The following is a 27,804-nucleotide window of genomic DNA, read 5'->3' as shown; positions in this document are numbered from 1 at the left end:
AGTTCTTGCTTTTTATAGGTTATAATAAACTGTTTTAACAGAGAGAGAGAGAGACACATTTATTTTTTTCAACCAGAAGCTTGAGACAAAAATTAAAAATGATTTCTGTTGTGTGAAATGTGATACATCACAGCCAGTGTAAAATAGTCTCTATAAACACAAGAGGGCACTATGATCACAATCTCAAACACAATACTCTAATAATCACTAATAATCTGCAATCTTAACCTGTACTGAAGTTTCTGGAAAGTCAGAAAATAACTTAAAAAGTCACATAGACAGACACATCTGGTCACTTTCACAACAATCCCACCGTTAGTTAATGATTGCATGGGTTTGGCAGGGGGTTTATCAGTTAAATATGGTCAGGGTCGTGAAGTCATTTCATTTTTTGCTGTTTTAGGAAGATTTAGAGGCTGATTTATTGCTGGTCTGAAGTGTGTTCGGCATCGACCGTCAGAAACGTCACCATCTTGGCGAAGTCCTCGTAGTGGATCTGTCCATCAAACGCCACGCCAGCTTCACTCAGCAGCTCTTCAACTGGGACATAAACATCTTGATTATATTTCACCGAGTTAACATAATGAGTAATTAGCTAAGCTGAGTGAAAGAAGTCATTTCTATGCTGATATGTTCTGGATTGTTTCTGGACTGAAGATGTTTTCAATATTCAGCGTTGCATTTGACATGAAAAGTCAGAATTTGCAACATGTTTCCTACTTGTTTTGTTTTTCATTTTAGAGATTTTGGGCTATTGCTTCCAAAATAGTATTTTTTTTTTCTTCAAATTAGTGGAAAAACACACATCTAAAATACACATTTATTTATTTCCATTACACATACATATCTTTAAAAGCCATATTCTCAAAAAAATGTGGGAGAGGCTTGTTTATTTATCATTCTCTTAATTTAAAGAACACGTTCTTCCTAAAAACATGTTGTTTTTTATTCCCTGATTTTTGGAGTGAAAAAAGAAATCCAAAATCTCCTCTAAAAAAACCTTTAACTCTTAATAACTTAGACAAAATTAAAACATGATTTTTGAACCTGCCTTTATCAAATGTTCAGATTTCTCTTCTGTAATTGTATGCAAATTAGAATATTTAATTTGATAATGCCTTAAGTGACTTAACCCTCATCCTTCCCTTGCGTTTTGTAACACATCTTTCCCTCGCGGGTCAAAATGACCCGAAGCCCTGAAATTATACTTCATTTATTTTATTTTGTTTGTCCATAAAGATTATTTGATTTCATTTTGAAAATGTTTTCTATTTTTAATGCAATTTTTTTTGTTATTTTTTATTTTATTTAACTTTAAATAACTAGATTTGATCAATAAATAAATAAATAGTAATTTAAGCACATTGCACACATTCTTTCAACTTAAATTCAAAATAACTCACAATTTCATGCATAAACCTTTCAATTCGGCACAAAATATCTTACATTGGGTGTTTTTGCAGACCTCTTGAGGAAAAATAATAATATAACATGATATTTCATGACTCTAGATGTCCTTATAGCTCTATATGGAGCAAATGAGCTGTTCCGCTGGGTCCTAAAGTCATTATATATCATTTTTTTGGTAAAGTTTTAGCATTTTTAGTTTGAATTTTGAGCATTTTTTGATTTTTTTCCATGTATACTGAAACATTCCTCAAATTCCTTTCATTCCTAAGGGGGTCAAATTGACCCGTTGTTACTTTTTAAAATTTTAAAACCACAAAACTCCTCGAATCCATTCATTTTTGTGTGTGTATTCGTGGTTCAAGTGCGACAAAAGTCCTAGGGTCTTGCACCCCTCTAATGAACACTCAATTAAAAAAAAAAAAAGAGTTTCAGGTCAAAATGACCTGAAGGAAGGACACACACGACTTACCAAATCGTAAATACTACCTTCCCTTCAGTTGACTTAACTTAAAAAAAGTGAACTTCAACTTAACTTTGCAAAAATAAACTTTATGCGTAATTGAAAATATTAAGTTATGTGGACTTGTCAACTTGACATAATTAAGTTAAAGCTGCAGTCTGTAGCTTTTTTGGGTTAAAAATGAATAAAATAAATTTGTGAGCAAGTACATAACCAGCCGGTGTTCAAAACTCTCTGCTTGCCGTAGCTCGATTCAAAATGGTAAGCTTGTAATAATGTTTTTAACTCCAGTGGTACTGGTGGATTTCCGCGGGAAATTAGAGCATGTCTTTGTGTCATTACGTCACATCTGTACACATAAAGAAGAGTCTCGGCTAGTCGGCTATGTTGCACGTGAGGATGCTGGAGGTGGAGATTTACAGCCTTTTCTCACAGCACTTGATATTATTAAACTTATCAATTTGATGGAGGATCCAGAAAGGTTCAAACGACAATCACCAGGAGATTCACCCACTGTAAAACACGAAAGACTTCGGACTTCGGAGAAAAAAGGAGACTGAAACCGGCCCATGCGAAAACAAGGACAAATATCGGAAGGGCATTAAATGTAGTCATGCAATGCTGATGTTGTTAACATTAACAATTTGAGAACAACGTATAATTTGCACGGTTTGACGTGATATGATAAGCGATTGTTAGATTTAATCGGCGCAATTTACTGCAATGCTTTTTTCCCTTTAGTTGGTCAGAACAAAAGTGGATGTTACTTACGTGTTCAGACGACATTTTCCGGTGAAAATTCTTATGTTGGTCAAACTTCCAAAAAGTAGAATCTGTGATTGCGAATGCCAGTATCCACACCGGCGCGGTGATTGACAGCCGAACATTCTCCTCAAAACACTGGATTCATCCGAGCTGTGCCGTGCCGAGGCACAACCCACGTAAAGTTGATAATTCCGCGAATAACTGCAATGGCAGATTTCGAACAGAGATGGCGACAAAGAGGAAAAACTGCGGACTGCAGCTTTAAGTCAAGCTGACAAGTCCACATAACTTAATATTTTCAATTACGTGTGAAGTTTATTTTTGCAAAATTAAGTTGAAGTTCACTTTTTTTTTTAAGTTAAGTCAACTGGTCACAGTTTACAGTGTGGGACTAGAACGTATCATACCTTCTTGATCTGTGAGTTGTTCTCCAAAGCCCGTCAGTCTGACCCTGAGCTCCGACGCCGTGATGAAGCCTCGCTTCTCCGTGTCCATCAGCCTCACGGCCCGCAGGATCTCATCCCGAGGGTTTTCCCGCCGGATCTGCGCGTGCATCACGCTGAGAAACGTGGAGAAGTCCAACTCGCCGCTCTTATCTAGGACAGACAGAGTCAAACACTTTGCCAAAAAGCTTCGGATGCGGAAGCCGCTTGATCACGTCTGACAGGCTTTGAGAGTCAAATTCATTCCGCCAGGTTTATATTTAGTACATTTCAACACATTTGTCAAGCATTTCATCATGTGATGTCAGTTCATATGTCTCTCCTTTCCAGTAAAAATCACTCTGGATGTGCTGCTTTTCGTCTGTGTGACTCTATAAACCATCTTTCCCTGTTCACTGTCCTTATCTGGATGTACTGGGCCCTGAAGTCTGAGACTGTTATTGTTGAGTTTCATACACGTACTCCTACTGATTTCCAGTTTATTTTACTTAGTAAGCAAAGTTTACGCTGTTGACTTTACCTGGGGATTGGACGTTTAGGAGGACATCTATCTGATAACCTAACACTGGCGTGAGTCATTTGTTTGGACGTTGAAATACTTCCAGTCTCTCGGTTTAATGTTCAGAGTCGTCAGTGATCATTTTCAATGAGCAACCTTGACTCAAACAATAAAATCTCATTCATTTTCTCCACTGATTTTTAACTTAAAGATCCTCCTGTGGTGAAAATCCAGCTTTTAATGTTGTTTATGTGTCTATGTGATGTTTTTAATATGCTTTAAGACAAAGCATGTGTAAATTCATAAGTCGACAGCATTGCTGAGTATTTTCTCCTTAAAACTGCAGTGAACCAAAGACAGTCTCAAAAACACGCTTTGAGATCGCTGGTGTTTCTGGTCATTCAGGCCTCAGTTTTAAATAATCGTGTTTAACAGCAGAGAAAAACTACATTACCCATGATTCCACAAAACAGTCTCCAGCAAACAAATCATGCCACAAATCCTCTTTAGCATCCATCCAGTTCAAATGTTAAAACATTTGCTTCTTTTTTATTTTTTTTATTTTTTTTACTTTTTATTCATCAAAGTATCCTAAAAAAGTATCACAGGTTATGAAAAAATATTAAGCAGCAGAACTGTTTCCAACTTTGTTAATGAATCATCATGTTAGAATGATTTCTAAAGGACTGGAGTAATGATCCTGAAAATTCAGCTTTGCATCACAGAAATAAATGATAATTTAAAGTATAATTATTTTAAATTGTAATAATATATCACAATATTACATTTTTTTTCTGTATTTTTGATCAAATAAATGCAGGCTTGATGAGCAGAAAAAACTTCTTTCAAAAACATTAAAAATAGTAATGTGTCCAAACTTTTGACCTGTACTGTACATAATATCTTTAAATCAATCGTTTATATTTATCCATCAGTCTTTTATTGATTAAGTGATTCACAATGCTTCATGGGATTGTAGTTCTTTCCCTCATGCTTGTAGCCGGCTTGTTTAGTTTTATCGATTATAACTCTTTCACGAGGACTATTTTACACTGAAAAAGTTGCGCTCTCTAGAGCGAGTTTGGGGCGGGACTATCTGTTTGATTGACAGGTAAGGAGCAGAAGGGGAGGAGTTTTAGGAACCCCATTTGGAAACAATCATTATTTTGTAGCTTGCAACCCAACAGACCAGCAGACACACAGTCAAACCAAAAATTATTGTAATTTTGTATATTATTTTTTATTATTATTTTTGTATATGTAATTTTGTATATTTTTCAGCTGATCATGTTTTGCTGAAGTGTTTTGTCTTTAATTGCTAATGCTCTTCTTACACACAGACTGAACAAAATGAAGCATTGCTTGGTCACTGGTTGAGCTAAACTGGTATTATCTAATTGTGTAGTTAAATTTAACAGCTGACAGATATTGAACATAATTCATGTGTGAGACAGTCTAACAGAAGGACGGACAAAACCAGTCAAATATCAACTGAGTTCTGTGATAATGTGAGAAATGTTGAAGGTGTCTGAATAAATTTTGGTTTGACTGTAGACAGGGGCGTCAGACTGGGGGTCAAACCAGCACTGATTACCAGCGCCCCAAGGGGAGAGAGGGCCCTTGAAAAGTCTGGAATATTTTTTATTTTACCTGGATATTTTCATTTCCTAATTAAATTTCATAATGAATGTCAGATGAAATGTAAAGTTAGTGTATTGGCAGAATAACTTGGTTGATTGACTGACTACATTTTGTATACAAAAAAGTAAAGACTATTTAATCAATCAATCAATAATCAATAATTTATTTCTAAAGCACATTTAAAAACAACACGAGTTGACCAAAGTGCTTTACAGACTCAACTTTTCAACAGCATTACACAAACATCAAACGACACAACAAGACACTAAACACCACATTTAAGGTCTCCTGGTCCCACCCCTTGCTAATGTGCCAAATGGTTTAGTCCATCTGCACGCATTTTGTTTATGTTAGTTAGTTGAGCATCTGGAGGAGCGCAAATGGAGCGCCTTTCTTTAAGAAAGCCAAAGGCCACCAAAAAAAGAAAGGAAAGACAGGAGAAGGAAAGAAAACAAAATGAGGGGGAACAATTGGTAACTGACTTCTTTTCAAAGAAAGGTAGCACAAACTAACACGAAATCTATAGTGCTAAACTCCTTGAATATCTCCTTGATCGTTAGTGCTCAAAATGAACTGAGACAAGGAGCACAACATACACTTTCAGATGATAATTTGGTTATACGTAATCTGAGGTAAAGGCTAAACTGTACACTAACAATGCTGTTTGCATACAACACACCATTATAATAGCCTAATTTGAAACATGTTTCATTTTAAATATATAATATCTAAAATTAGCAATAATTAGCAATTTTATATCCTACGTTGGGTGTGTAAGGCCCGCTATATTGGTCCAATTGCCGGTTCGCCAATACACGGGGAAGATATCACGTGTTACTGTCCTTTTCTCATGCAAAGTATTGGTTGGTTAAATGCAATACATTAATCATGTATTCTCTCGTAATTTCATCTGACTCCATAAATGAAAGGTTTTAATAATATCTGTGCCTCACTAAAAGTGAGCGAATGTTTGACTATTCCTTTTTAACCATTAAATGAACAATGTCAAAATCAGTTAGAATAATCACATGTAACAATTTAATATTTCAGATATCCAAGATCAATTCCACAATCAATTCAAATATCTGGAACATGGATTTACATTGGTTACACCAAAGAATCTTACCCAGCTTGTACCTGAGAGAGAGAGAGAGAGAGAGAGAGAGAGAGAGAGAGAGAGAGAGAGAGAGAGAGAGAGAGAGAGAGAGAGAGAGAGAGACCCTATTCCATTCGTGTCCAGCAAAGAAGAGACCAGAGAGCCGGAGCACACCTTCCTTTATCCCCTTGACCAGGTGACATGGGGGATGGGGGAGACCACCCTCAAAATGGCTTCTTATTCAACAAAAGGGGGGTGGCATTATCTGGACCAGTTTTCTCTAAACTTCTATAAACCTTATTTCCTTTTATTTTATATATCTGGATATGAGATATCTGTACCACTCACTTTGAGACATTTCAAATGACACAAAAAACATAACAGTCAATGATAAACATTCACATTAAACCATGTTCTTGTTCTTAGTTGTTTCAGAGAGGAAGTGAACCTCACTTCCTGTATGGGGAGGCTGAATGTTAAAGGAGAACTCCGGTCAATTTTAACATTGAGCTCATTTTTTTGTACATTTGGAGTGCTGTCAGTACAGAGAACAACTACAAAAATCGGTGTTGCCTACACCGTGTTATCCTCTTTTTAAAATTTGCACCCTGTTGACTTCAATGGGGCAAGTTTTAAACCTGCTTTTAGCCTCTTAACATCCTTGATGTGTCATTACAAGTGCACAGGTCATGTGAGTGATTCCTTCAGAGTGAACACGAGTGAATCTGACTGCAGTAGATGTGCAAGATATGGATAAAAATGATATTTATTTAGCCAGCGCTCATACCTGTATTTACATCCTGTTTTCGGTTGAAGTCCATAGTAATCGATTGTCGAGTTCACGCGCATGATCATAGGTACTAAACCAATGCGCGTGAACTCGACAATCGATTACTATGGCCCCATTGAGGTCAACAGGGTGCAAATTTGAAAAAGAGGATAACATGGTGTAGGCAACACCGATTTTTGTCGTTGTTCTCTGTATTGACAGCACTTCAAATGTACAAAAAAATGAGCTCAATGTTAAAATTGACCGGAGTTCTCCTTTAATTAGCTAGCAGGACTCTTTGTCTCAGACCCCAACCAGTATTTTCAGTCTTACAGGTGTTATTTATACAAAAAAATATTGTAATATCATTTGGCTTAAACTTAGTAACCACAGTAAAGTAGGCTAGAGAGTGTTGGGAAAGGAGGTTTGAAATGTGTGGTTGGGGGTGAAATGGGGGATGGTTGAGGAACATGGGGGCCCATCAGGACTGCCTATGCATAGGGCCTGGGATCTTGTGCTACGCCCCTGACTGTAGATACTATACCGATGTTATGTGCCAGTAAGTGTCTGTCGAGCTCTGGCAGGGTCGGACATCGGCCCAGAGACCTCATGACCGTCAGCAGATCCTGCGTCTTCATTTTACCAATGCGCTTCTGGTCGTACAGCGAAAAACACTCTTTGTACTCTGAATGAAGACAAAAACATATTAATATACACAGAAGTGTATGCAAACATTTAAAACACAACCTCAGAGAACCAAACACCCCTGAACCAAGTTAACTTAGAAGATGTATCCAAAAGACAGATATGAAAGTTTATGTTTTATAAGGATTGGACACAGTTGGGCAAAGAATCTCTCTAATCCCAAATGAAGGATTTGTTCTGGCATGAACTGAGACAACCTGTTTAAGAGGGAATCAAGATTACAGCATTATCAACATCCGCAGGTGGACGAATGAATCAAAGCCAGACAGGAGCCCTGAAGATTTCTTTGCTGTTTATATCTTTGTGTTTACGGTGTAAATCATGCATTATCAGTCGGTTATGTTCTTGCTTTTATCCTCATATTTTATTGAGTCCCATGTTCAGTTGTCTCTCTCAGTTTACGCATCAGAGGATCTACACTGTGCTTGTGCAGCAGTAATCGCTCCGCTGAAGTGAAATGAACACAACAAATGCCACTTTGTCTCCAGTGGAATAAAGAAGAATAAAAGAATAATGGAAGAATAAAATCTGTTGAATAGCTTTCTCATCAAAGCAATGCTTTATAATAAAATTCCCATTATTACTGCAATAAACATTTACATAATGTTTAGCAGATGTTATATATATATATATATATATATATATATATATATATATATATATATATATATATATATATATATATATATATACAGTACCAGTCAAAAGTTTGGAAACATTACTATTCTTAATGTTTTGAAAGTCTTTTCTGCTCATTAAGCCTGCATTTATTTGATAAAAAAAATACTGAAATATTGTGAAATATTATTACAATGTAAAATAATGGCTTTCTATTTGACTATATGTTAAAATATAATTTATTCCTGTGATCAAAGCTGAATTTTCAGCATCATTACTCCAGTCTTCAGTGTCACATGATCCTTCAGAAATCACTCTAAATGCTGATTTGTTATCATTGTTGGAAAGTTGTGCTTCTTTAATATTTCTTTAAGAGCTGTGATACTTATTTCAGGATTTTTATTTTTATTTATTTTTTGTTGATGAATAAAAAGTTTTTTTTTGTTTGTTTTTTAAAAAAAGACCAAGCATTCATTTAAAATAGAAATATTTTTGTAATATTATACACTCCCGTTTAAAAGTTTGGGGTGAGTAATTTCTTTCTTTCTTTTAAAAATAAACTAATGAATACTTTTATTCAGCAAGGATGTGTTAAATTGATAAAAAGTCATGGTAAAGATTTATGTTGTTGTTAGTACTGTACAGTATCAAAAGCGTTTTATAATGTGTTAATGAAAGCTGTTATAAAGTGTTAGTGTAAAAGTGGCTATATTTCTATATTAACATATATTTTTAGCTTGTGTTAAAAATATAAAACCGAATTTATCTGACTAATCAGATTAGTAATCAAACAGTGCCTGTAAGAAAAGATTTGTAGCCTAGTCTTGAGAGAGACAATCTTTAGCCTCGGTCTACTTACCGTTGATTTGATCTTGACTGAGGAATTTCGCCTGGAATTAATGACAGAAGAAGTCAATTATACTTTAAACGTAAACTTTTTTTACATGGAAATAATACGCAAAGAACAGATGCTAAACTAACCATGTCGATGTGCAGCTCTACTAATGTGAGGAACTTGTATTCCTGTAGGCGGCGCTCGATCGCATAAAGACGAGCCGCATTCAAATCTCATCAGTTATGATGATGTTACTATGTTTATCGAAAACATATGTTTGCTAAAACATAGAATCGTTTAAAAATTTCAAATCCAATGTATATTATCCCGTTCAGTCACGTTAGGATAGGACTCCAACAATAATAAGACTAACCAGCGCTGAGGAAGTAAACGAGTATCACGTGACAGTCAAGTCAACAGCTGTGATTTTAAACAACACTGAATATTTAATATTTAAAATATACAGTGAAAATGTACAACGTTGAATTATTAATATAGGCGTACTGTCCCTATTTAAGTAGAGGATACGTCCATAAATGCTACCCTATTAGTCCACATCGTAGGCTATATAAAAAAATCTCTTGATACATTAGGCCTATTCATTATTTACCAAAATAATATTTAAGCCAGGACAACACAGATGTATAGGAGGGAAAATGAACCAGTGTCACTTCCCAAATGTATTATTTTGTATTAAAAGTCTTCTGAAATGTCATACATATATGCAAATGAGGCATTGCAGGCCTATAATTAAATACGCGCTAATTTGCATACATTATCAGAACACATGGATAAAGCCTTTTTTTTTTTTGTAGACATTTATTTTGGACCTCTCTCGCTCTATAAATCAGAAAATACTGTCAACAGACAGAAAATGCTTTCATAATGTTTTCAGGAATAAAATGTTTATAAATGACATGAACAAAAACAGCTGGTCTGATTTTTTTTCCTTCAAAGATTCTTTGATGAATAGAAAGTTCAAAAGAACAGCATTTATCTGAAATAGAAATCTTTTGTATAACATTATAAAAGTCTTCTTCTGTCACTTCTGATCGGTTTAATGCGTCCTTGCTGAATACAAGTAATTTATAAAAAAAAAAAAAAAAACTTTTGAAAAATAGTGTATCTTGAAAATTTAGACTAGAATAGATATTGCATGTCTTTGCATGTCACCTTTTAAAGGTGCAACGTGACATTAATGAAGAGTTTATGGTTGCAGTGATCTGTGTGTTCAGTCTGCGAGCGTCATGTGTTTGTCTCTCAGGTGAAGTGTGTAAAAGGCCCACGGCTCAGGTATATACATGACTCCTGGGTACTTCTTCCGTAACACCACGTCCTTCCACAGACAGGCGACCCAGACAGTCACTAACACGAGTGATATTGAGAAACTGTAGAGCAGGAACAGTCCGTTACTGTCAGGCAGAAAACCTTTACGCTTCTGGTGCATGACTGTCGCCGTCATGGCAAAAAAGGTGAAGATGAAGGGGATGAAAATTTGTCCTTCCGTCACAAGATACCTGAGGAGTAAACAGCAATTCATTTTAGTTTCAAGTCAACAAAAAGCATGCATTAAAAAACTCACTTGGGGGAAGAAGTGTTAGTAACACTTTACACACTTCTAAAGCATTTATTAATCTCACACTCTAAAAAATGCTGGGTTGCTTTAACCCAAATTTGGGTCAAATATGGACAAAGCCAAATGTTGGATTAATAAAATACAATTTAAAAATGTAACCCAACGGCTGGGGTTGTCTAGCCTGGTTAAAACCAGACTATTCTCAGTAGTAACTGAGTTATGGTCTGGCAAAGCTTCATTAATAACTCATTTCCAAAGGGGCGTCACCAACGGACGTCGCTCAAATGCCTCTGGGCGCAATTGGATAGACCTAAAACCAATCAGAGCGATCGTCATCGTGTAAAGCCATATGTTACGCCTAAGTTACACTACGCCATAAAAGTATGTACTCTTTTTGTGAAGAAAAGGTATTTACTTTTGAATGTGTAGCAAGCTTTGGGACATACTACTTCGTCATCTTTATCGGACGGATCTGTCGCGTGCATCCTGTCACGTAAACTGCCCTGTCAATCATCTTGTCACAGTTAAAATCCTCTATTACATCTAATTTAATTTCCTACCGTTTCGGAGAGAAATGTAGTAGCACGTTCATCTGCCAGTGGGTCTTTCATGGAGACTGTCCTCATGTGTTTGCAATTTGAATATAATAATGCATTTAAAAGTTGAACGGACGTCGCTCAAATGCCTCTGGGCGCAACTGGATAGACCTAAAACCAATCAGAGCGATCGTCATCGTGTAAATCCCACCTCAACGTTTCTGATTGGTGCCTCGATTTGGACGGATTAGAAATGGGCTTGAATGGGCTCTTTGCCAGACTACTTGCAGAGCAAATCTAAATTTGCCGGAAGTTTGTCTGGGTTTTCCCAGGCTAGGGTTTGTCCATATTTGACCCAAAATTGGGTTAAAACAACCCAGCATTTTTTAGAGTGGCAGCTGATCAAAATGAACTTTTCCCAACACATTAATTCATTTCAATGCAAATGAGCTTTATAGGCATGACAAATTATGCATTAATTATATACTAAGAATGTTGGTAACCGGACAGTTGACGGCACCCATCGACTTCCCTATAGTTTTTTTTAATCCTATGGACGTCAGTGGGTGCCGTCAACTGTCCGGTTCTTTAAAAAATCGTCTATTTTGTTCAACAGAAGAAACTCATTCAGGTTTGGAACAACATGAGGGCGAGTAGATAATGACATTTTTGGGTGAACTACACTAGTGTTACAGGGAGAAACGGACCAGTAGTAAAGGCCACTAGGACCCAGCAGAAGCCAAGCGGAGACGGGCATCTTCTTCTCTGATTTGACAATAGTGAAACAGCCAGTGAAATACAGGAACAGGATGAGAAACAGAGGAACACTCCTGTAAAAAAAAAAGATAAAAGTGATTTTTAGACAACAGGGAACGTTGTTGCAAGGTTCTCTCAACGTTATGAGCAAACGTTCTTCCAGTAACTGGTCTTTAATAATGCTCTCAAAACATTAGCACAAAAACACTATATATACATTGTTCATGCAATGTTTTTTCTGAAACATTTTAATGTTCCTTTAATGTGTTTTTTTAAAAATGTTGCTACTTGTTTCGGAATGTTCAGAGAACAATCAAAAGTAACATTCCAATAATATTTGCAGAATGATACAATGTTTCCTTAACGTTTTGTATAACAGAGAAAACCTGGATGATGTTCAAATGTTCAGAGAACATTCAGAAATAACGTTTTCATAACTTAATGGGAACGTTAGCTAAAAGTTCTTAGAACATTTTGTTATCTTGGTTATAGATGAAATTTTAGTAGTTTAATAAATTTTTAAATGGCACATTTCTGCTTTAAACCCCTCATGAGGGAAAGGATGTTTCTACTGAATAATGATTTTTTGATTAATTAGGTTAATTAGTATGAAGTAAATCATGGCTGAATGTGTGCAGAATATTTTCCAGCTTACCACATGCAATGACCCAGACTTTCATCATAATACTGTAGCAACTCAAACGAGTCAATCTGTCAGAAAACAGAGAAAAAAAGTAGATGCAAACCTGTTGTTGTTTGACCAGCACAAAACTCAGTAACACAATGGTTAGAATAAATCTATTGTAATTTTCCAAGTGACTCCAGAGGCTCAATCTTAAGTTTATAAAGCGACGAGAATACTTTTTGTGCGCAAAAACAAACAAAAATAACGACTTTATTCCACTTTTCATTTCCTTCTCTCTGGGCCTCGGGTCTTTTCACGTAGTGTTTAAGCGTAGCGCGTCTGTGTTGCACGTCACCACGTAGGCTCACTATTGGCCGACGCTGGTCATGTGTGATACGTGGTGACGTGCAACACAGACGCGCTACGCTTAAACACTACGTGAAAAGACCCGAGGCCCAGAGAGAAGGAAATGAAAAGTGGAATAAAGTCGTTATTTTTGTTTGTTTTTGCGCACAAAAAGTATTCTCGTCGCTTTATAAACTTAAGATTGAGCCACTGGAGTCACTTGGACTATATTAACGATGTCTTTAATACATTTTCTGGGCCAGCAAGTTTCAGTCCCTTAGAAGCCTATGGAGGAGTGAGCCAGCTCTCAGATTTCATCAAAAATATCTTAATTTGTGTTCTGAAGATGAACGAAGGTCTTACGGGGTTGGAACAACATGAGGGTGAGTAATTACTGACAGAATTTTCATTTTTGGGTGAACTATCCCTTTAAGCTATTCAAATCATAATTGTATCCCTTAAAACTCATCTTTAATCACCAAAATGACATATTTAAATGTTTTTTCCTTGAAATAAATTTCTTAAAATATCTTGAATGTAACTCGACACCCTTGCCTCATTTAGTATGCACGGTTCTATGAATTTGCAAATGAGCCCCGCCTCCACTCACTCGCTCAGCTCAGAGATCCACTGGTTGACGATCACACGTTGATCTGATTGGTTACAAGGTAGTTTGTGACGTCAGAAACACCAGCGATTTCAAAGCGTGTTTTTGAGACTGACTTTGGTTCACTGCTAGCCTAGAAATCTAGACGCATGCAAATGTAATTTGCAGCCAGGGTCGTCTAGCAACTCTCAGTTGACTTGCGAGCTGGAAAAACCAAACTCTAGTCAGGCCAATCACATCGTGTATAGAGTCGGTGGGCGGGGCTTAACATAATGACGGCTCTGCGTGAATTCCCTGTCTCCCGCCGCTCGGATTGAGCCGTGCCAATGGTGTGTTCCCAGACCCGACGTCTTGATGTGGGTCTGGCTTGTCAGGCTAGTTCACTGCAGTTTAAAGGAGAAAATACTCAGCAATGCTGTCGACTTATGAATTTACACATGGTTTGTCTTAAAGCATATTAAAAACACCACATAGACACATAAACAACATTAAAAGCTGGATTTTCACCACAGGGGGACTTTAATCACTAAATCCACATATGCTGAACAACTGCCATACAAACTGTTAGAGTCTTGAAAGCTCTTGAAACTGATTCTGAGTTTTCCTGGGCCGTTCTACCAGGGTTTGTGGTCTGAGGTTCTTCATGATGGGGTTTTCTCTGACGCTCAGGTGTAGCTGGTATCCGCTGAGCAGAAGCCGATGGTTAATGGAGTCTCCCACCAGGTGTGCGCTCGAGCCCATCACAAACGTGATGATACACAGGTAAACGGCGGAGCGAGGCAAAGTCTTTGGGCTTCGCTCTATGAGCTGGAACAGAGCGTTGCATGAGATATTATATGCCAAAATGATATTATATACCAAAATGCAGTGCACCAAATTATATTTAACAAGTCAAACATGCATTTTCACTCAAATAGTTTTAGTAATAAAGTATGAATATATATATTAATGGATGTAGGATGTTAATGCCACTTCAGACTGAAATATCAAGAAGAAGGCAAAACTAATACTGAAGATCACATTCAAAGAGTTCATTGCAATAATATAAACAAGATCCCACTTGACTTGACTTCTCAGTTCTAGAGTGATGAAGTACAGCTGTGATCTATTTATGACAAAAATTACAACATTTAACTCAAATTCCCAAAAAGTGACTCAAATTCAAAATAGCTAAATATGTTGTATGCAACTCGCTGAACTAAACAAGTGAGGTCATGTGACAAAGCTATTGCATTCTATTTCACTGAAAAATAGCAGACGATCATGAACATAAACTCAAAACTGCCCGGCAACAGCATCACTGCAAAAATGATGCTCTTCCTCGAGTGTTTCTGCCTTGTTTTCCAGTACAAATATCTAAACATACTTAAATCAAGATACATCTACTGGAGAAGCAAAATGACTGAAGATATTAAAGTCCCTCTGTGGTGTAAATCCAGCTTTTAATGTTGTTTATGTGTCTATGTGGTGTTTTTAATATGCTTTAAGACAAACCATGTGTAAATTCATAAGTCGACAACATTGCTGAGTATTTCCTCCTTAAAACTGCAGTGAACCAAAGACAGTCTCAAAAACACGCTTTGAAATCGCTGGTGTTTCTGACGTCACAAACTACCTTGTAACCAATCAGATCAACGTGTGATCGTCAACCAGTGGATCTCTGAGCTGAGTGAGTGAGTGGAGGCGGGGCTCATTTGCATATTCATAGAAACGCGCATACTAAATGAGGCAAGGGTGTTGAGTTACATTCAAGATATTTTAAGCCATGAATATTTTTTTTTAGGAAAAACATTTAAATATTTAATTTTGATGATCAAGATGATTTTTAAGGGATACAATTATTGACTACAGGGGGACTTTAAATCTGAAAATGGATCTAAATGAAGCTGAAAACAAGAACTAATATCTGCCAATAGGGTTGGAAAAATAATTTTGTTTTCCTTTTGAAATAAGTTTATTTTTCTATCCCCAAAGCTAGATATTTGTTCTTGTTTTAAGCAAAAACTCACTTCATTTTGATACATAAAAAAAAAAAAAAAAAACTTAGTTTTGCTTCTCAAGTATTTTGATTTAAGATTGTTTCGATATTTTGTACTGGAAACCAAAAATGCGTTAGGAAACAGTGATCTCTTCAACACTGACCTGAGAACAGTTTAATCATATTATATAACAGATTTCTTGATGCATGCAATGCAATGCGTGTCATCAATCATGTGTACTGGACACAGAGAGATCACTCCGCACAAGAAGACGGAGGAAGTGTCAGACAGATTGTAAAGGTCAGCGTTGTTTATTCTCAACAGGTTTGGGATGACACATCATAAGTCATGTAGCTTCTCAGGTCATAAATATCAGGTCAGAAACATCATGTACTTCTGAGCCCCTTTTTCTCTGTGAGCTGTAATAAAATGTTTGCGCTTTGTGCAAGCGTCACACTGAGATATGCGACACTGACAAAGTGCCAAAAACAAGAGCCATCCATCCTGGAAGTGCAACCAGAGAATGTCTAATAAGGGGAGAGCTTCCACTCTCAGTAAACTTCCGGCTTCTGAACTGCTGCAGTTCCACTCTGGCTCCACATGAGGGCGCTCACAGGACGAGTGCAGTTCCACTCTGGCTCCACACGAGGGCGCTCACAGGACGAGTGCAGTTCCACTCTGGCTCCACACGAGGGCGCTCACAGGACGAGTGCAGTTCCACTCTGGCTCCACACGAGGGCGCTCACAGGACGAGTGCAGTTCCACTCTGGCTCCACATGAGGGCGCTCACAGGACGAGTGCAGTTCCACTCTGGCTCCACACGAGGGCGCTCACAGGACGAGTGCAGTTCCACTCTGGCTCCACACGAGGGCGCTCACAGGACGAGTGCAGTTCCACTCTGGCTCCACATGAGGGCGCTCACAGGACGAGTGCAGAATGAATGGAGGTCTATGGCGCTATACCCCTCAAAATCCACTTTTCTCAGGATATCATTTTTTGTCTAGTAATTTGAATGTTGTATTCGAAAGGAGATGCAAAGAAATTACACATTGCTGTGTGTTAGATTTTTTAGAGTCACTTATTTGCTTTAAAAAGTCTTTTAAAGTGTCAATGACGTCACACACATCGTACGACCAGAGATACTGCTTTACGGCAATCCTTCAGTCACTTTGGTGCTTTCACGCTCTGCATTTTCTTTTCTCTCGAGGCGTCGACAACACAGCTGACACAGGTAAACACACAACACAGCTGACACAGGTAAACACACAACACAGCTGACACAGGTAAACACACAACACAGCTGGCACAGGGAAACACACAACACAGCCGACACAGGCAAACACACAACACAGCTGACACAGGGAAACACACAACACAGCTGACACAGGTAAACACACGACACAGCTGACACAGGGAAACACACAACACAGCTGACACAGGGAAACACACAACACAGCTGACACAGGGAAACACACGACACAGCTGACACAGGGAAACACACAACACAGCTGACACAGGGAAACACACGACACAGCCGACACAGGTAAAGACACGACACAGCTGACACAGGTAAACACAACACAGCTGACACAGGGAACTACACAACACAGCTGACACAGGGAAACACACAACACAGCTGACACAGGTAAACACACGACACAGCTGACACAGGTAAACACACAACACAGCTGACACAGGTAAACACACAACACAGCTGACACAGGCAAACACACAACACAGCTGACACAGGGAAACACACAACACAGCTGACACAGGGAAACACACGACACAGCTGACACAGGGAAACACACAACACAGCTGACACAGGGAAACACACAACACAGCTGACACAGGCAAACACACAACACAGCTGACACAGGCAAACACACAACACAGCTGACACAGGGAAACACACGACACAGCTGACACAGGGAAACACACGACACAGCTGACACAGGGAAACACACAACACAGCTGACACAGGGAAACACACGACACAGCTGACACAGGGAAACACACAACACAGCTGACACAGGGAAACACACGACACAGCTGACACAGGGAAACACACAACACAGCTGACACAGGCAAGCACACAACACAGCTGGCACAGGGAAACACACAACACAGCTGACACAGGCAAACACACAACACAGCTGACACAGGGAAACACACAACACAGCTGACACAGGGAAACACACAACACAGCTGACACAGGGAAACACACGACACAGCTGACACAGGGAAACACACAACACAGCTGACACAGGGAAACACACAACACAGCTGACACAGGTAAACACACAACACAGCCGACACAGGCAAACACACGACACGGCAAACACACAACACAGCTGACACAGGGAAACACACAACACAGCTGACACAGGGAAACACACGACACAGCTGACACAGGGAAACACACGACACAGCTGACACAGGGAAACACACAACACAGCTGACACAGGGAAACACACAACACAGCTGACACAGGCAAACACACGACACAGCTGACACAGGTAAACACACGACACAGCTGACACAGGCAAACACACAACACAGCTGACACAGGCAAACACACAACACAGCTGACACAGGGAAACACACAACACAGCTGACACAGGGAAACACACGACACAGCTGACACAGGGAAACACACGACACAGCTGACACAGGTAAACACACGACACAGCTGACACAGGTAAACACACGACACAGTTGACACAGGTAAACACACGACACAGCTGACACAGGTAAACACACAACACAGCTGACACAGGGAAACACAACACAGCTGACACAGGTAAACACACAACACAGCTGACACAGGTAAACACACAACACAGCTGACACAGGCAAACACACAACACAGCTGACACAGGGAAACACACGACACAGCTGACACAGGTAAACACACAACACAGCTGACACAGGGAAACACACGACACAGCTGACACAGGTAAACACACAACACAGCTGACACAGGTAAACACACAACACAGCTGACACAGGTAAACACACAACACAGTTGACACAGGTAAACACACGACACAGCTGACACAGGTAAACACACAACACAGCTGACACAGGCAAACACACAACACAGCTGACACAGGGAAACACACGACACAGCTGACACAGGTAAACACACAACACAGCTGACACAGGGAAACACACAACACAGCTGACACAGGTAAACACACAACACAGCTGACACAGGCAAACACACAACACAGCTGACATAGGCAAACACACAACACAGCTGACACAGGGAAACACACAACACAGCCGACACAGGTAAACACACAACACAGCTGACACAGGGAAACACACGACACAGCTGACACAGGTAAACACAAGACACAGTTGACACAGGTAAACACACAACACAGCTGACACAGGTAAACACACAACACAGCTGACACAGGCAAACACACAACACAGCTGACACAGGCAAACACACAACACAGCTGACACAGGGAAACACACGACACAGCTGACACAGGTAAACACACAACACAGCTGACACAGGGAAACACACAACACAGCTGACACAGGTAAACACACAACACAGCTGACACAGGCAAACACACAACACAGCTGACATAGGCAAACACACAACACAGCTGACACAGGGAAACACACAACACAGCCGACACAGGCAAACACACAACACAGCTGACACAGGGAAACACACGACACAGCTGACACAGGTAAACACACAACACAGCTGACACAGGGAAACACACAACACAGCTGACACAGGTAAACACACAACACAGCTGACACAGGCAAACACACAACACAGCTGACATAGGCAAACACACAACACAGCTGACACAGGGAAACACACAACACAGCCGACACAGGTAAACACACAACACAGCTGACACAGGGAAACACACGACACAGCTGACACAGGTAAACACACAACACAGCTGACACAGGCAAACACACAACACAGCTGACATAGGCAAACACACAACACAGCTGACACAGGGAAACACACAACACAGCCGACACAGGTAAACACACAACACAGCTGACACAGGGAAACACACGACACAGCTGACACAGGCAAACACACAACACAGCTGACACAGGGAAACACACAACACAGCTGACACAGGCAAACACACAACACAGCTGACACAGGGAAACACACGACACAGCTGACACAGGTAAACACACAACACAGCTGACACAGGGAAACACACAACACAGCTGACACAGGTAAACACACGACACAGCTGACACAGGTAAACACACAACACAGCTGACACAGGCAAACACACAACACAGCTGACACAGGGAAACACACAACACAGCTGACACAGGTAAACACACAACACAGCTGACACAGGTAAACACACGACACAGTTGACACAGGTAAACACACAACACAGCTGACACAGGCAAACACACAACACAGCTGACACAGGGAAACACACAACACAGCTGACACAGGTAAACACACAACACAGCTGACACAGGTAAACACACAACACAGCTGACACAGGGAAACACACGACACAGCTGACACAGGTAAACACACAACACAACACAGCTGACACAGGTAAACACACAACACAGCTGACACAGGTAAACACACGACACAGCTGACACAGGTAAACACAACACAGCTGACACAGGTAAACACACAACACAACACAGCTGACACAGGTAAACACACGACACAGCTGACACAGGCAAACACATGACACAGCTGACACAGGGAAACACACAACACAGCTGACACAGGTAAACACACGACACAGCTGACACAGGTAAACACACGACACAACACAGCTGACACAGGTAAACACACGACACAGCTGACACAGGGAAACACACGACACAGCTGACACAGGTAAACACACAACACAGCTGACACAGGGAAACACACAACACAGCTGACACAGGTAAACACACAACACAGCTGACACAGGCAAACACACAACACAGCTGACATAGGCAAACACACAACACAGCTGACACAGGGAAACACACAACACAGCCGACACAGGTAAACACACGACACAGCTGACACAGGGAAACACACGACACAGCTGACACAGGTAAACACACGACACAGTTGACACAGGTAAACACACAACACAGCTGACACAGGTAAACACACAACACAGCTGACACAGGCAAACACACAACACAGCTGACACAGGCAAACACACAACACAGCTGACACAGGGAAACACACGACACAGCTGACACAGGTAAACACACAACACAGCTGACACAGGGAAACACACAACACAGCTGACACAGGTAAACACACAACACAGCTGACACAGGCAAACACACAACACAGCTGACATAGGCAAACACACAACACAGCTGACACAGGGAAACACACAACACAGCCGACACAGGTAAACACACAACACAGCTGACACAGGGAAACACACGACACAGCTGACACAGGTAAACACACAACACAGCTGACACAGGGAAACACACAACACAGCTGACACAGGTAAACACACAACACAGCTGACACAGGCAAACACACAACACAGCTGACATAGGCAAACACACAACACAGCTGACACAGGGAAACACACAACACAGCCGACACAGGTAAACACACAACACAGCTGACACAGGTAAACACACGACACAGCTGACACAGGGAAACACACGACACAGCTGACACAGGTAAACACACAACACAGCTGACACAGGCAAACACACAACACAGCTGACATAGGCAAACACACAACACAGCTGACACAGGGAAACACACAACACAGCCGACACAGGTAAACACACAACACAGCTGACACAGGGAAACACACGACACAGCTGACACAGGCAAACACACAACACAGCTGACACAGGGAAACACACAACACAGCTGACACAGGCAAACACACAACACAGCTGACACAGGGAAACACACGACACAGCTGACACAGGTAAACACACAACACAGCTGACACAGGGAAACACACAACACAGCTGACACAGGTAAACACACGACACAGCTGACACAGGTAAACACACAACACAGCTGACACAGGCAAACACACAACACAGCTGACACAGGGAAACACACAACACAGCTGACACAGGTAAACACACAACACAGCTGACACAGGTAAACACACGACACAGTTGACACAGGTAAACACATAACACAGCTGACACAGGCAAACACACAACACAGCTGACACAGGGAAACACACAACACAGCTGACACAGGTAAACACACAACACAGCTGACACAGGTAAACACACAACACAGCTGACACAGGTAAACACACAACACAGCTGACACAGGGAAACACACGACACAGCTGACACAGGTAAACACACAACACAACACAGCTGACACAGGTAAACACACAACACAGCTGACACAGGTAAACACACAACACAGCTGACACAGGTAAACACACGACACAGCTGACACAGGTAAACACAACACAGCTGACACAGGTAAACACACAACACAACACAGCTGACACAGGTAAACACACGACACAGCTGACACAGGCAAACACATGACACAGCTGACACAGGTAAACACACGACACAGCTGACACAGGCAAACACATGACACAGCTGACACAGGGAAACACACAACACAGCTGACACAGGTAAACACACGACACAGCTGACACAGGTAAACACACAACACAGCTGACACAGGTAAACACACAACACAGCTGACACAGGTAAACACACGACACAGCTGACACAGGTAAACACAACACAGCTGACACAGGCAAACACACAACACAGCTGACACAGGTAAACACACAACACAACACAGCTGACACAGGTAAACACACGACACAGCTGACACAGGCAAACACATGACACAGCTGACACAGGTAAACACACGACACAGCTGACACAGGTAAACACAACACAGCTGACACAGGTAAACACACAACACAACACAGCTGACACAGGTAAACACACGACACAGCTGACACAGGCAAACACATGACACAGCTGACACAGGGAAACACACAACACAGCTGACACAGGTAAACACACAACACAGCTGACACAGGTAAACACACAACACAGCTGACACAGGTAAACACACAACACAGCTGACACAGGTAAACACACGACACAGCTGACACAGGTAAACACAACACAGCTGACACAGGTAAACACACAACACAACACAGCTGACACAGGTAAACACACGACACAGCTGACACAGGCAAACACATGACACAGCTGACACAGGTAAACACACGACACAGCTGACACAGGCAAACACACGACACAGCTGACACAGGCAAACACATGTGCTAGAAGAGTTTCTGTTTTGTTGTTTTAAAAGACCACGCCGAAAATACACACACACACACACACACACACACACACACACACACACACGATGCCATCAAGCGGTATCTCTGGTCGTAATCAGTCCTTCACTGACCAATCAGCGTTCATTAGCAGAATGCTAGCGTGTTATGGGCAACAACAACTCAACCTGTAAGAAATCGAAAGGACAGAAGTACTCGTTCATTCAACTTTCGACCTATAACCCATGTTGAACTTGCAAAACCTACAATCAAATCTCAGATTTCTCAACGGCAATCGGGTGAAACGGACAAATTTAGCCGTCTAGCTCCATTTTGCACTCATGGGTGATCGCCCCCAGTGGAGCTCTGGTGGAACTACAACCAAAATTCGGTACAATAGGACTTAATAGGGAGTGGCCAGGCTCTCCGTAGACGGGCTCTGGTGCAATGCACCTCAGGCCAGTCTTCGAAGGAGCGGGGCTTATAGAATGGGTGGGGCTTAGCAAAAATGTGTCAATCAATTAGTGACCTGCTCAATAAACTCACCTTGAGCAGCAGGAATGGTGTAGTGATGTTGTACAGCATGTGGAAATAGTCACCAGCACTGGGTCTGTTTAAAGGGAACCACTCCAAAGGACAAAAGATCTAGAGGAAAAAAAGCCTTACAAGAATACAGGTGCAATTGCACTGCAAAAATCATAATCTTGCTTACAAAAAGTATGAAAAATAAACATTATATTATACACTATTCTGCACAATGTTTGAGACTTTGTATGGCTAGCACTTCTCCTGTTATTGCCTCTTTAAAAATAAAAAATAAATTAAAAGTGCCAGCTAAATGTTTAAAGGGGTCATATAATGGTACATGCACTTTTACAAGTTGATTGTACTGAAATGTGTGTTGGCAGTGCCTGTACACAACCATCATAAAATGATAAAAATCCATCCAGTGTTTTTTTTTTAATCTTCTTATATGTTTTCCCCCGTCTCAAATCAAGCCGTTCGACCATTCGTGACGTCACACGGTCGGACGCCCCTCCCACGATTGTTGATTGACAGCAGCATTTCAACACAGACCCGCCCTCGCTCGTGAGCGAGCTGTCAATCATCATAGTCCGCGCGTCATTGTTGATACGCTGGAGCACTGTGTATGAGCAGAATGGCGTCTGCGATTGTGGTGTTCTGTTCTTGGGTGTAATAACGAACACAGCATCATGTTGATGTTCCTGAATCCGAACCACTGAAGACGCAGTGGCTGAGTTTGTTTTCGAAGGGAATATTCCCCACGATCAACGTCAATGCTTTCATGTTTGCGCGAATCATTTCACACACCAGACTGCTTTACAAACGAGGGTCAGTAAAGCTGGTTTTGCTGAAGCTGCTCCTGAAAAAAGGATCGGTACCAACTATTCGTGTTCCTGCTGCACCTCCAGAAGAAGAAGTGAGTGTAACGTTTTATTAACCTTTATATTAATCTTTGCAAATCGCTTGCTGCACGCTTCACGATGAATACACTCAGGGTTCATTACGGCATGTTTCCTATGTACGACGTTCTCAATATAATTCATAATCCACGTTTAAATAATGAACAATGCGTTATGGTGTCCTCAGAGACTCCCGCTGCCATTCTTTCTCCAAAATATACCCTCAACTGTTGTCAAGGCAACACTCCACGTGTGTTGTGTCAAAACGCCCCACAGAACAGAGGGGCGGGGTGAGCAAAGCTCATTATCATTTAAAGACACATGCACTGAAACGGCGTGCTGAAAACAGAGCTGGTTTTGAGCAGGTAAAATTAGTGTTTTCTTACAATACTAATGAGAATTTTTAATTAAAGTGTATTACAAACTTTTCATTTAGACCCTAAAGAATCATATTAGCTTGTACAAAAATGGCATTATATGACCCCTTTAAGCATAACATGTGAGATTTTGTCTATATTTGTGATTTTCGTGCCGAGACGTTTTTTTTTTTTTTATGTATTTTTCTAAATGTAAAAGCTCTGAACATGATGCGATGCCTTATTCTTGTGTTGTTTTGTTACCATGACTACAGGTCTCCCAAAGTCCAGGAGCCAGTTCTGGATGGTGAAGCAGCACCAGAGGTCCATGTGAAACTGGGCTTTCCTCAGACAGGCGTCCGTCTCCCTCGACCCGGGTCTAAGCATGTGTGGCATCAAAAGACAAATATAAATTGATATGCAGTCAAACCAAACTTTATTCAGACACCTTCAACATTTCTCACATTATCACAGTTTATTCGCTATAGTTTATAAAACGGTAATAAAATATGAGCAGAACTCAGTTGATATTTGACTGGTTTTGTCCGTCCGTCTGTTAGACTGTCTCACTCATGAATTATGTTGAATATCTGTCAGCTGTTAAATTTAACACAATTAGATAATACCAGTTTAGCTCAACCAGTGACCAAGCAATGCTTCATTTTGTTCAGTCTGTGTGTAAAAAGAGCATTAGCAATTAAAGAGAAAACACTTCAGCAAAACATGATCAGCTCAAAGTGTCTGGATCATTTATGGCCCCAAATGTCACTGGTAGACACTGTATGAAGAATTATTGGGTGTAATATGTCACAGTTTACTTTATTTTGCGATCCTCATTTACATAAATGGACTATAGTGTCCTGCACACACTAGTAAAATATATCAAAAATTACATCTGGTGTCTGAATAGTTTTTGGTGTGACTGTGTGTGTCTGAGATCATTAAAGTCTGCTGGATGGCGATGCATTAGGAATATCTCTCTGATAAAGGATGTCAGGTCCTGCTGTGTGTTCAGCATCTGGCATATATGTTTCATTTATTTCAGTCCATCTGGCTCACTCTGGTTATGTCACTTATGTCACTTTTTTGTTATGTAATTTTTGTTGTCGCGTCGTTTGACTTTCATGCTGACTTTGCTCCACGGACCAGATGCTGGAGCACAAATCAGTTTTATTGCAATGGTTGACATAGGATGCTAATGCAACTGTAATATTAACAAAAAGACTAAACTAACACTGAAGATCACATTTAAAGTGTGCATTGCAATAAATATACACTAGATTTGTACATTTTCAGAAGGAAACGTGAGTGCAAAACTTGGAAATGGAAGTGAGACGGTTACATTTAACAAAACAATACGTGCAATTGTACAAATAAAATACTGTGAAAATGTCTTTTCTTTGCAAACAAAAAATCTTTCTAATTTATAGAGAAAAAACTTAATTATATTTAACAAGTCAAACATGCATTTTCATTAAAAATTGTCTTAGTAAATAAAGTATAGAGTAAAAAGTATGAATATGCATATATATATATATATATATATATATATATATATCCCAGTCTCAGTTCCTGCTCAAACCTGCATAACAATGTAACAAATTTGCACTTTAATTAAAATACTTTTGAAACAAATATATGCAGTGTAAAAAAAAGTGAATTATGTTAAAGGAAAAATTAATAGTGCAGTAAAAACTGTTAAGTGTATAATAACTCACCTTAAAAAAGTGTGGAAAAACTGAATATTACATTTAACAAGACAATATAAGCAATTGTACAATAAAATACTGTAAAAATGTCTTTTCTTTGCAAGCAAATGTGAATTATTGGTATGCTTATTTACGGTGAAAATCTAAAGTATATTTAAATATTGTCAAAACATGAACATTTTCGATATTTTTAGTAGATAAAGTATGAAAGTCGTATGAAAAAAAATATTAATATCATAAAAAAATCAATGCAATATATACAAAAATGCACAACAAATATTGACGATTACATTCAAAGTGTGCAATGCAGTAATAAACCAGATTTGTACATTTTCCAAAGAAACCGTTCCAGTTGAATATATTTATCACTGAGGTTTGTTCAAATCACTAATTCCTGACCTTACCATCATTATAAGTGCAAGTGAAGTGTCAGGATGATGGTTTGGGACAGACTTTTCAGATGAAGAAGAGGATGGAGTCGCCGTGGGAAACATATTTTAATCTCATCCGATTTGTTTCCCTCAAATCCCAACCCAATATCTCCGGCTGCAGGGGGTTTAGGAGGCATCAAAGAGCTTTCGGCTTCTGAATGAGAATCTAAGGTGGATTCAACCCAATCCAAGCACATGTTTTTTTTTTTTAAATGTACTCATTTTTTTTAAATAGGCTATATATATAAAATTATTAAATATTTTTATTAAATATTAATATTTAATATTAAACTATTAGATATTTATTTTAGAAACAGAATTGTCTGCAAACGTCACATACTCATAGTCACTTTTCAATGCATTATAAAACCACTGAACTATTTACAAGTGTCAGAAATAAAACTTTGTACTTCATAAGTAGTATAAAAAAGGCAAAATAAAAGTCTCAAACCTGGTCAGGAAGGCAGCTTGCATCGCACAGTTCTGCCTCCTGCGCATGATGGCTGGCTTTCACCATGAAGATTTCTTGCTTCTCACCCACACTGGAGCCAGATGATCCATTTGAATGACCTTTGACCTCATCGGGCAGGGGTAGAACAAAAGAAAGCAGTCATTCTGGTTGATCTCTGATCTGTCCTCGCTTGTAAAGACACTCATCACAGGTGTCGCTGTAACTCGAGAAGATTCAACTCAATCCCTCTGAGCTGACGATGTACAGTATGACTTCTGACCATTTATTCAAATAAATGTTTATTCATAAGGTAAAATAAAACATTAATAACAACTAGTTTGGCTCATGAATATGTCGAGCTTGTCTGCTCAAAACAAAATCCCGTAAAGATTAGGTTTTCAGTGCATTTTGGTGTGGTTGAGATAAACCTTTAATCCAAACCCCTCCCTTTGTGAAACGCATGAAATGGTTCAGGA

At 39.8% G+C, this 27,804-nt stretch overlaps 2 protein-coding genes across 2 annotated transcripts; both read right to left on the bottom strand.

Moving 5' to 3' along the window:
- Window positions 1-9,460, bottom strand: calml4b (calmodulin-like 4b). Its single transcript, XM_079858974.1, has 5 exons — window positions 9,388-9,460; window positions 9,266-9,296; window positions 7,628-7,768; window positions 3,043-3,231; window positions 1-540 (listed from the first exon to the last, which is right to left on the bottom strand). The coding sequence occupies exons 1-5, from the start codon at window positions 9,388-9,390 to the stop codon at window positions 422-424; spliced, it is 483 nt and encodes a 160-aa protein (XP_079715100.1). The 5' UTR covers window positions 9,391-9,460; the 3' UTR covers window positions 1-421.
- Window positions 9,388-27,713, bottom strand: cln6b (CLN6 transmembrane ER protein b). Its single transcript, XM_079858968.1, has 7 exons — window positions 27,329-27,713; window positions 25,002-25,116; window positions 23,504-23,602; window positions 14,305-14,493; window positions 12,765-12,820; window positions 12,061-12,183; window positions 9,388-10,758 (listed from the first exon to the last, which is right to left on the bottom strand). The coding sequence occupies exons 1-7, from the start codon at window positions 27,373-27,375 to the stop codon at window positions 10,473-10,475; spliced, it is 915 nt and encodes a 304-aa protein (XP_079715094.1). The 5' UTR covers window positions 27,376-27,713; the 3' UTR covers window positions 9,388-10,472.
- Between the last annotated feature and the right edge of the window lie 91 nt (window positions 27,714-27,804).

The sequence above is a fragment of the Squalius cephalus genome, assembly GCF_949319135.1.
Source record: "Squalius cephalus genome assembly, chromosome: 23".
Taxonomy (NCBI): Eukaryota; Metazoa; Chordata; class Actinopteri; order Cypriniformes; family Leuciscidae; genus Squalius; species Squalius cephalus.
Note: the sequence above shows the minus strand (reverse complement) of the source record. Positions and strands in the feature narration are given on the sequence as shown.

Coding starts and splice junctions, on each gene's coding strand:
- calml4b (XM_079858974.1), bottom strand. Junction 7,769..9,265: donor CAGTCAAGATCAAATCAACG/GTAAGTAGACCG, acceptor GTCTTCATTCAG/AGTACAAAGAGTGTTTTTCG. Junction 3,232..7,627: donor CTTACTGGCACATAACATCG/GTATAGTATCTA, acceptor TGTCTGTCCTAG/ATAAGAGCGGCGAGTTGGAC.
- cln6b (XM_079858968.1), bottom strand. CDS start 27,375: ATGCGCAGGAGGCAGAACTGTGCGATGCAAGCTGCCTTCCTGACCAG. Junction 25,117..27,328: donor CAAGCTGCCTTCCTGACCAG/GTTTGAGACTTT, acceptor ACACATGCTTAG/ACCCGGGTCGAGGGAGACGG. Junction 23,603..25,001: donor TTGGGAGACCTGTAGTCATG/GTAACAAAACAA, acceptor TTTTTCCTCTAG/ATCTTTTGTCCTTTGGAGTG.